Source organism: Gossypium arboreum, chromosome 8, assembly GCF_025698485.1.
Source record: "Gossypium arboreum isolate Shixiya-1 chromosome 8, ASM2569848v2, whole genome shotgun sequence".
Taxonomy (NCBI): Eukaryota; Viridiplantae; Streptophyta; class Magnoliopsida; order Malvales; family Malvaceae; genus Gossypium; species Gossypium arboreum.
In genome coordinates, this window is record NC_069077.1 from 137,915,057 (window position 1) to 137,926,766 (window position 11,710).

General features: G+C 38.9%; 1 protein-coding gene across 1 annotated transcript; it reads left to right on the forward strand.

Moving 5' to 3' along the window:
- The first annotated feature begins 568 nt into the window (after window positions 1–568).
- On the forward strand, window positions 569–1,918 carry LOC108468245 (uncharacterized). The gene has a single exon (XM_017769137.1). It carries the CDS (start codon window positions 569–571, stop codon window positions 1,916–1,918), a length of 1,350 nt encoding a protein of 449 aa, XP_017624626.1.
- The last annotated feature ends 9,792 nt before the right edge of the window (window positions 1,919–11,710 follow it).

Below are 11,710 nucleotides of genomic sequence, written 5' to 3' on the forward strand. Positions count from 1 at the left end.
ACATCCGCAAACAGTACCCGTCACTATCAGGCCCCAGCAATACCAGGCCAATGCCTCGATACCTTTGAATATCCTCATAGGTTCGAGTTCTAAGCCCGGAGATAATCCAGCTAACTCATTTGTCCCGGACCTTGACGACGTGACGGAAAGGAAGAAAGAAAAAGTAGACCTGGCAAAACAACTCGATGATCGTTGTAAATGGCTTGAAGAAAAATTCAAAGCAATGGAGACTGTCGATTACCGAGCCGGGATTGACGCTAAGGACTTAAGCTTAGTCCCAGACCTGGTGCTCCCACTAAAATTTAAAACCTCAGAGTTCGAAAAGTATAACGGGACGAGCTGCCCTGAAGCTTATATTACGATGTTCTGTCAAAGAATGACAGGGTATGTTAACAATGATCAGCTGTTGATCCACTGTTTCCAAGATAGTCTGATCGGATCTGCGGCCAAATGGTATAACCAGCTCAGCCGTGCCCAAATTGGTTCATGAAAGGACTTGGCTCAAGCTTTCATGAAACAATACGGTCACGTGACGGACATAGCACCCGATAGAATTACCCTACAAAATATGGAAAAAAGGCCGAGTGAGAGCTTCAGGCAGTATACCCAACGGTGGAGGGAGATGGCAATGCAGATCCAACCACCTCTCTTGGAAAAGGAAACAACCATGCTTTTTATCAATACCCTGAAGGCCCCATTTATTAACCACATGTTGGGAAGCGCTACTAAGAGCTTCTCTGAAATAGTGATGTCTGGGGAGATGATAGAAAACGCGGTAAGATGTGGGAAAATTGAAGCGGGAGAAAGTGTCAAAAGATCGGCTCCAAGAAGGAAAGAAAATGAGGTGAATAATGCAAGCGCATATCATAAAGGTTATTCCAAGCCAATCACAGTAAGTCAGTTGAGGGCAGTGACTACTAGTCATCAGGGCTCTGCGAGTCAAGATTCCAACCCAAGGTCTAACATGGAAAGAGTTCAGTTCACGCCAATCCCTATGACGTATAGGGAGCTTTTCCAAAATCTGTTCGATGCGCATGTGGTGTCTCCATTTTACCTGAAACCCATGCAACTTCCATTCTCAAAGTGGTATGACGCAAACGCGCAATACGAATACCATGCAGGAACTGCAGGACACACAATTGAGAACTGCACGACCTTTAAAAAATTAGTCGAAAGGTTCATAAAGATAGGCATTGTGAAGTTCGATGATCCTATAAAACCTAATGTGGCGGGAAACCCGTTACCCAGTCATTCAGACGATGGGGTAAATGCGATAGTCGAAAGTGGAGGAAAGAAAACTAAGATAGATGTCTCAGAGGTAAAAACTCCATTGAAATGGGTTTGGAAGAAGATGATGGAAGGAGGTTTGATCACACAAGATTCAAAGGAAAGGCCTAAAAAAGCAAGAAGATACTGCGAGTTTCATGCCGATGGAGGTCATGACATCCAAGAATGCAGTAAGTTCAGGTCCATAGTGCAAAATCTAATGGAAAATAAAGAGATTAAGTTTTACGAAGAAATTGAAGGGTCAAAAGAAGAAGAGGTCTACGCCTCAGAAGAAAGAACAACAGAAGAGGTCCAAAGAGTCAATCACCCCCTGGTGATAATTTCGCGACCAAAGAACAATGAAGCAGGGGTACAAATGGTGCCAAGAGTCATAATTCAGAAACTGGTATCCTTCTCTTACAAAGATAGTAAAATGGTTCCCTGGAATTATGACTGCAACGTGATGATCCCAGGTGGAGAGAGTTCGGCCAATGTTTTAAGAGAGAACCAAAATATAGGTTTTTATACACGTAGCGGAAGGCGTTATGACCCTGCAAGTACAGAAACTGAAACTGTTAAGGAAAAAACCCCAATAGTCAAGCAAAGAAAGGAAAAACGGTCAGGTTCGAATTACCAATCAACGAGCCAGTAACTGAGAAAGAAGCTAGAGAATTTCTAAAATTATTGAAGCACAGTGAGTACAGCGTGGTTGAACAATTACATAAGCAACCGACTCGTATCTCGGTATTAGCTTTGCTCTTGAGTTTAGAGACACATCGAAGTGCGTTAATGAAGGTGCTTAATGAAACTTACGTCACGAATGATATCTCTGTCAACAAGCTAGACCGTCTCGTCAATAATATAAGCGCCAATAATTTCATATTTTTCAATGACAATGAAATACCACCGGGAGGAATGGGATCAACAAAAGCGTTACATATCATAACCCGCTGCAAAGGACATATACTACCGGGAGTGTTGATCGACAATGGGTCTGCACTAAATGTCCTACCCCTGTCTACGCTGAAGAGGCTGCCAGTAGATAGCTCTCATATGAAAACATGCCAGAATATAGTGAGGGCATTTGATGGTACTGAAAGGAAGGTAATGGGGAGGATTGAAATACCCCTTTTAATCGATCCAAGTACATACGAGATAGATTTCTTAGAAATGGACATCAAGCCTTCCTACAATTGCTTGTTGGGAAGGCCGTGGATTCACTCGGCAGAGGCAATACCATCATCGATGTATCAGAAGCTCAAATTTATAACAGAGGGGCGATTGGTGACTATAAACGCAGAAGAGGATATCATTGCGTCTGTTACTAGCGACGTACCTTATGTAGGGACAAATGATGAAGTAATAGAATGCTCTTTCAGATCGTTAGAATTTGTGAATGCAACATTTATTGTCGAAAGAAACAAGGTCCCGGTGCCAAAAATCTCCAAAACTACCAAGATGGGTTTGCTATTGACAGTTGGGAAAGGAGCTGTGCCCGGAAAGGGGCTTGGAAGAAATCTACAAGGAAGGATAAAGGCACCTATGCTCGCCGACAAACAAGACCATTTCGGCTTAGGGTACAAGCCAGATGCAAAGCAGAGGAAGAAGGAAATAGAGAAGAAACAAGAAAGGAGGAGAGCGCGTTTGAATAGAGAAGAGGTCAAATTAGAACCAATGGCCTTTCCTCACATATCCAGAATATTCGTGTCAGGAGGGACCATTTATTCTGAAGAAAGATCGGTGAAGAAGGGGTTTGCCGAGGAGATATTGGGAAGTTTGAGCATTAATGCCATATCCGAAGAAAAAACAAGAGAATGGGATCAATTAGACATTTGCCCATACGTGCTTGGAGCATTTTAAACAATTGGACCGCAGAGGAGATCCCCGTAACTTTTAAAATTAATTCAGAGTAATGTCCAAAACAAGCTTATCGCTCTAAGCCTAGGGGCAATAAGAATCTTTTTGTGAAATAGGCTACTATCCAGTATCGTCATTGCAATAAAAATGCATCTTTGCGTATCAATTGGAGTAAACATTCTTTTATTCTTTCCACTTCATTCATAATCATACCACACGAATAAAGTATTCTTAGATTCTTTTGTTCTTTGGATTTTTTTTTCGTCTATAACAGGTCTCTAGATATCAATGACATGAGCAACGTTGCCAATGACTCGAAAATTCGTTTCGAGCAAGATTTGTGTATGAAGGACACTGAGGATTTTGAAGATGACCAAAATTGTAGCCCATCTCCTGATTTGTTAAGGATGATAGATCAAGAGGAGAAACAAATCCTACCTCATAAGGAGCCGGTGGAAATTGTTAGCTTAGGAGAAGGAAAAGAGGTGAAAATAGGAGCTAGTATCGCTGCAGAAACAAAGCAGGACCTCATTGAGTTACACCGAAAATTTAAGGATGTCTTTGCATGGTCATATCAAGACATGCCTGGGTTGAATACTGATATCGTGGTACATCGACTCCCCATAAAGGAAGAATGCAGGCCAGCACAACAGAAACTCCGAAGGATGAAACCCAATGTTTTGTTGAAGATAAAGGAAGAGGTCAAGAAGCAATTCGACGCCGGTTTCTTACAAGTGGTCAAGTACTCAAAATGGGTAGCCAACATAGTCCCAGTTCCTAAGAAAGATGGGAAGGTACGGATGTGCGTGGACTATCGAGATTTGAACAAGGCAGCCCTAAAGATAATTTCTCATTGCCTCACATTGATACACTAGTGGACAACACGGCAGGTTACTCACTTTTCTCATTCATGGACGGCTTCTCGGGATACAACCAGATAAAAATGCATCCTGAAGATATGGAAAAGACAATATTTGTAACTATGTGGGGAACGTTTTGTTATAAAGTGATGCCATTTGGATTAAAGAACGCAGGAGCAACATATCAGAGAGCCATGGTAACTTTGTTCCATGACATGATATACAAAGAGATCGAAGTTTACGTTGACGACATGATTGCAAAATCCAAAACTGAGAAGGAGAATGTGCAGGTCCTAAGGAAACTATTCTTAAGGTTAAGGAAGTACCAACTAAAGCTCAATCCCGCAAAGTGTACCTTCGGGGCCAGGTCAGGAAAGTTGTTGGGATTCGTGGTCAGTGAAAAAGGGATAGAGATTGACCCAAATAAAGTTAAGGCTATACAAGAATTACCTCCACCACGCACTCAAAAAGAAGTTCGAGGTTTCCTAGGAAGACTGAATTACATTGCCCGTTTCATTTCGAAATTGACGGAAAAATACGACCCCATATTTCGTCTCCTTAGGAAGCATAATCCAGGTGTTTGGGATGAGGAATGCCAGAAAAATTTTGATAAGGTCAAGCATTATTTGTCTAATGCCCCAGTACTGATGCCACCTTGCCCGGATAAACCACTGATACTATACTTGGTAGTGTTCGAAAACTCCATGGGATGCGTGTTGGGCCAACATGACGAGTCAGAAAGGAAAGAGAAAGCGATATACTATCTCAGCAAGAAATTCACTGAATGTGAGACAAGATATTCATCGATCGAGAAGTTGTGTTGTGCTTTGATTTGGACAACCCGAAGGCTGAGACAATACATGTTGTACTACACAACTTGGCTCATCTCAAAACTAGACCCTCTGAAGTATATGATGGAATCAAACGCTTTGAACAGAAAAATGGCTCGGTGGTAAATTTTACTTTCTGAGTTTGACATAGTCTACGTAAACCAAAAGACTATAAAGGGGAGTGCAATAGCAGATTTTCTAGCCAGTAGGCTCTAGAAGATTATGAACCGTTAAGCTTTGACTTCCCAAATGAGGATCTAATGTACGTGGCAACCATGGAGGAAGACTCTCAAGAAGGCCACCCCTGGAAGTTGAATTTTGATGGAGCTTCCAATGCTGTAGGGAATGGAATTGGGGCAGTTTTGGTATCCCCAAATGGAGATCATTATCCTTTCACCAGTAAATTGGATTTTGATTGCACAAACAATATGGCTGAATACGAAGCATGTATCATGGGCATCCGTGCAGCCATTGAACACAAGATCAAAATGTTAGAGGTATATGGAGATTCTGCATTAGTGATCTATCAGCTTAAAGGTGAATGGGAGATAAGAGACCCTAAGTTGATCAATTACCGAAGGCTGGTTCTTGAGTTAATCGAGGAGTTTGACGATATCACTTTCTGCTACCTCTCACGAGACGAAAACTAGATGGCTGATGCTTTGGCAACCTTAGCTTCTATGATCAAAGTGAATAAACAAGAGGACATAAAGCTATCCAAATGAGTATTTATGAAGCTCTGGCTCATTGCTGCAATATTGAAGAAGAAGAAGAGAAAGATGATCATCCTTGGTACTAGGATATTTTACGATATGTGAGGAGTCGTGAATACCCAAATCAAGCGACTGAGAATGATAAAAGGACATTAAGAAGACTGGCTGGTGACTATCTCTTAGATGGAGAGATCCTATACAAAAGAAGGAAGGATCAGGTACTCCTGAGATGTGTAGATGCTGTCGAGGCTAAGCAAATCCTGGAAGAGGTTCATGAGGGTGTCTGTAGAACACATGCTAATAGTTTCACCATGGCCAGACAGATCATGCGATTCGGATATTATTGGTCCACTATGGAAGGAGATTGCATCAACTATGCCAAGAAGTGCCATAAATGCCAAATTTATGGAGATAAAATTCATGTACCTCCTTCACCCCTTCATGTCATGACTTCTCCATGGCCTTTCTCAATGTGGGGCATGGATGTCATTGGGCCAATCTCACCAAAGGCATCTAATGGACATCGATTCATCTTTGTTGTTATAAATTATTTCACCAAATGGGTAGAGGCCACCTCTTATGCTAACGTCACAAAGTCAGCAGTCAGTAGATTCTTAAAGAAAGAAATCATTTGTCGATATGGGATGCCTGAAAGAATTATATAGGACAATGCACTGAACTTGAACAACAGCATGATAGCAGAAGTCTGTAGCCAATTCAAGATCAAACATCATAACTCGTCACCGTATCGCCCAAAGATGAATGGTGCAGTAGAAGCAGCCAATAAGAACATCAAGAAGATCATAGGAAAAATGACTGAGACTTATAAAGATTGGCACGAGAAATTACCATTCGCCTATATGCCTCACGGACGTCGATCGAGAACCTCTCTAGGGCAACACCTTTTTCTTTAGTTTATGGAATAGAAGCAGTTCTGCCTATTGAGGTCGAGATTCCTTCTCTACGCGTGCTTTCAGAACTAAAATTAGATGAAGCAGAATCGATCTAGTCTCGATACGACCAGTTGAACTTGATTGAAGAAAAGAGGCTAAAGGCTATCCGTTATGGTCAAATGTATCAAAAGAGAATGATGCGGGCTTATAATAAGAAGGTTCGCCCTAGAGAATTCTATGAAGGAGACCTTGTATTGAAAAAGATCCTCCCCATACAAAAGGACTTCAGAGGGAAATGGATGCCAAATTGGGAGGGACCTTATGTGGTAAAGAAGGCTTTATCTGGAGGGGCTCTGATTTTGACCGAGATGGATGGTAAAAGCCTGCCTAATCCTGTGAATTCAGATTCAGTCAAGAGGTATTTTACCTAAAAAAAAACAGAGAGGCCAAGGTGAAAACCCGTGAAAGGGCGCTTTGAGACCAAAGGGGTTTGAATTGAAAACCCAAGAATAGGCAATTCAAATTTTGATCAAACATAGGGCATGCGACAGTTTTGTCTTCTCTGAATTAACAGGAAGGAGGGATGCTACATATTGGGGCATCAACAAAGTACTCTTGGTCTTCCAAGCACATACTGAGTTCAAAGAGTCCTCGAGAAGTTTGTGCAACGAAGCTCATACTGCGATATCTGGGGCACCTATTCTTATCTTATTCATTTTGTTTAGCAGAATGTGCCACCTTAATTAATTCATAGGTTCACATTTTGTACCTTAGCAAATGTGCTATCTTAATTACCTTGTTCATCTTAAGCTTCACTCTCAATAAAATTCCCTCTTTCCTATTGCGATAATCTTTTTCAAGCGTCTTTCATTAAATTGATGATTAATGGACTAATAATATTCAAAAAGAGATCTGCATATTACTCTGAAATTCTTCTAAATGATACAAGGACCTGAAACGGGACTAATTAGTTTGAATCGCCCAAATTCAAGGATTGGAAAAGTTAGGGAAAGAATAGCCTAGATTGCGATTATCCTTGGTATTACGCGGAGATACCATCAAGAAAAGATAGAATAATCGTCAATAATAAAATCTCGATGAACAACGAGTGATTAAAAAAGGGGGACATTTTGCATTCATGCAAACGTCATTCATACACGCCTAGCTAGGATCATTTGATTCATTCTGATCATGACATCCTAATCATTTGGCATAAATAGGTCCATGAAACGAATTCAACAGGTCATGTTCTCCAAAGAATGGTGTAACAGATCGAAGACGAAGGGTCTTAAACCCCTAAGCAGTAGGGTAACAGACTGCATTGCAGATCTTATCTCCCTAAGCAGTAGTGGAGCAGATCGAAGATGAAGAACCTTAAACCCCTAAGCAGTAGGGTAACAGGTTAAATTGCAGATCTTATCTCCCTAAGCAATAGTGGAGTAGATCGAAGACGAAGAACCTTAAACCCCTAAGCAGTAAGGTAACAGGTTGAATTACAGATCTTATCTTTCTAAGCAGTAGGGAAACAGATCGAAGACGAAGGGCCTTAACCCCCTAAGCAGTAGGGTAACAGGCTGAATTTACAGATCTTAACCCCCTAAGTAGTAGGGAAACAGATCGAAGACGAAGGGCCTTAACCCCCTAAGCAGTAGGGTAACAGGCTAAATTTACAGATCTTAACCCCTAGCGGTAGGGAAGCAGATCAAGGCGAAGGGCCTTAACCCCCAAGCAAGTAGGGTAATGGCTGGTGAATTCTGATCTTAACCCCAAGCAAGAGGGAAACAGATCGAAGACGAAGGGCCTTAACCCCCTAAGCAGTAGGGTAACAGGCTGAATTTACAGATCTTAACCCCCTAAGTAGTAGGATAACAAGTTGGAAATCAAATATCCTCTCCCTAAAATGGCGTTGGAGCGGCTAAAAGCCATAACAGATCTCCTTGAAGTTTCAGTAGATTGAAAATCACAGATCTTATCTCTCTGAAGTTGCAATAGAGCAGATCCAAACAAACCTTATCTTCCTAAAGTTACAATGGAGCGGGTTAAAATAGCAAGACTTATCTCCCCGAAGTTGCAGTGGAGTATAATAAAGCTACCTGAAGAATAATGAGCACCAAAGAAGTCAGACTCGGCGACCGGGCAAATTGGTCTTTCCTGAAAGTCTTTGCTCTATTCTCGTTACACGACAATGAGCAAAGAGGGGCAGCTGTACAAGCCCAATTATGCCTGGCCCAAACTAAAAGACCAAACCCAATTAAATACAAACCCTAAAGCCCAAATCCTAGCCCCTGCAGAGAAAAAAAAATAGCAGTAGCCCTCAAGCCTCAGCAGCACACTCGGCCAACCAATGGCCGCCTCGCCCCACTACCTAAGCATATGCTCCTCCATGCCGTCGACACACCCATACCCGCAAACACAAACAACAAAAAAGCAATGCATAGCAGAGGAATGGGAGCATTTTTTTTATTGTTATTGTAATCGATTATAAAACCGAATGGAGAAATTTTGTAAAAAAAAAACGAACACCAGCAATCAAAAAAATATACAAAAGTTTGATATTCGAGTTTATCTTCTCTATTTTTTTTTCATTTCGTTTCAATTCCTTTTTAATTTCTTTTTTATCTGTACTTACAAATCTATTAAACAAAAGTGGGCATAAAGAATAAAAGAAAAAGGAAAGGCTCACCTGAGTTACCTCGTGGCCCGTCGTCGGAAGTTTCTTTCCACGGTCGAAATCAGGCATGAAAGGAGTGAAAGTGGGCCTTTTTCTTTCTATTTTCGCGGGCATGGAGGGGTTCATCCTCGGATCTGTTCAAAAGGGGGCTAAAGGTCCCTTCTTGCGCATCACTGGTCACCAGATTTGATGGTGGTGTGGTGGTGCGACTGACGGTCGTGGCCCTTTGGCCAAAGGAAAAGGGAGAGGAAGAGAGTTAAAAGAACTCTCTGTTTCTTTCTAAAAGAAAAAAAGAATGCAAAAAAATAAAATAAAATAAAAATTGGCCTTAATAAAAAACATGAAAAGGCAGAGTTGTTTTCAAGGCAAAAGTGGGGCATTTGCACTATGGGTCCTTCAGTTTTACTACCCGCTTTCAACACCCCCTTTGGCTCTTAATTTTGCGCTTTAATTTGCCCCATGGATTTTACACTAGTCGCATTTTGGTCCTGCATGATATAAAGCGTATAAGGGCGGGGATATTCTCCTTATAAGTCCCTCTTTCTTTGCATGCATTCTATTCGGGTCCTTTCTCTTTTAAATTTGTCCCTTTAATTTAATTTTGTTTTTAATTTGGTCATATCCTTCTAATGTCAAACTATTTGGCATATTTTGTTTATTTATTCTTTAGAAAAACATGTATTTAAACAATTATATATATATTTTGCTTTAGATCTTTATATATATATATATATATATTAATTCTCTTAAAATTATTTTAGAAACCATTTATTTAAAATTGATTTATGGTATTCTTTTCAAATTGTTATTATTATTTTAGGTTACAGTATATTTTCTTAATTAGCTACTTTAAACGGTTTTATTATATATTACTTTAAATTATCTTGTATATTATTTACTTTATGATTTTCTTTTTATATCGTTATTTATTTTAAACTTTTACATATTATTTATTTTAAATTTATATACATTATGTAGTTAAACTATTTTATATATTATTTATTTTAAACCCTCTTTATTAGTTATTTTAAATTGTTCTACATTGTTTATTTTAAATTTTTTATATAATGTTCCTTTTAGAATGTTTTCCATGTCATTTTGAATTATTATGTATATATTAATTATTTCACGTTGCTTTTTATTTATTTTAAACCCTTTTTATAAATTACTTTTAAGTTGCTTATTATTTTAAATTTATAGAATGTTTATTCTTGAACTTTCTTTTATGGATCATTTATTTTCAAATTTTCATATGTTTTATTTTAAACTCTTTATACATTTCTTTATATATATATTTATGTGAAGTTCTTTTATACTATGCTTCATTTCTATGTTTATCACGTTTAATGTTAAATAATGTATGTTGTGAAATTATCGCTATTGCATGTACATTAATCTGCTTACTCGTGTTCATATTATTGCCATGCGCTTGTGGAATATTTTATGCGTGAATCATTGTTCTATGTTGCATTATACTTTATTTCATATCATCGCCCCATAAATCAAACCTCGTTACATTCATCCAATAAATTGTTTTATGTGAATCCAAACGAATAACACGTTGTTTAAGTATCAAATTCGCTATTATTCAAAAAATGTCAAAGTAAGGCAATGTTTCGCATTTTGGAACATCGAAGAATTGTGCCCTAACTTATGGGGTTTCGGTTCTCTCGTTGGTTCTAAATAGCTAAATATCCTTTTGAGTTTTGAAATACACGGATTTCCAATTAAAATTAAAGACAAACTTGTGCTCGAGAGTTCATGGTATTGTGTCCTAACTTACGGGATGTGATGCTCCGATATCTTGAGACGAGGAAGTCTTCAGGAATCGTTTTGAGCAAATTCAAGAATTTTAAAATAGATATTAATAGAAAAGATCGTATTTCAAATCCATTCCCGATTTTTAATTTTCGACATTAAGACACTAACTAATCAATTCGGTACCAATTTTTGGGCGTGTCGGGGGTGCTAATCCTTCCTCGCACGTAATCGACTCCCGAACTTGTTCTCTTGAATTTCGTGGACCAAAACATCGTTTCAATAAACTAAAACATTTTATTAAAGCAAGGGTGATTCGATCACACATAATAAAGATCGGTAGCGACTCCCGTTTTAATTTCCATTTTCAAACAAAGTCGATCCCCGCGTTTTTTCAAAAAAATGGTTTCGACACTTTATATCGTACTTGTGAATATACATGTTACTTGAAAAGAATATTACAAATATTTAATTTTTCATCACACTAAAATATATAAAAAAAATTTAGTTTATTAGAAAAAGGATTAAAACTAACCTACCCACTTCTAGTCATAAAGGAAAACAAAAAGGTTAAGGCTATCTCGGGAGGTTTTGGGTTTAATTATCTTTGGAATATTTTTCTCCAGTTCGATCTCTGCCTCACTTTTTACTATGACATTGTGAGATAATCACCCAAAAGCCAAGCAACAATATTTCACGAAGTCATGGCTTTCACCTTTGATTCTCTTCAAGGCTACTCTGATATGCTTTTACTCTCCTTTGTGTTTTCATTTCATTAGCTTGTTCTCATTGCTTCATCTTACTTTGAGCTTTTGAGATGGTTTCAAAGAGTGTTTTTTTTTTTTAATTTCCTAAACAATAC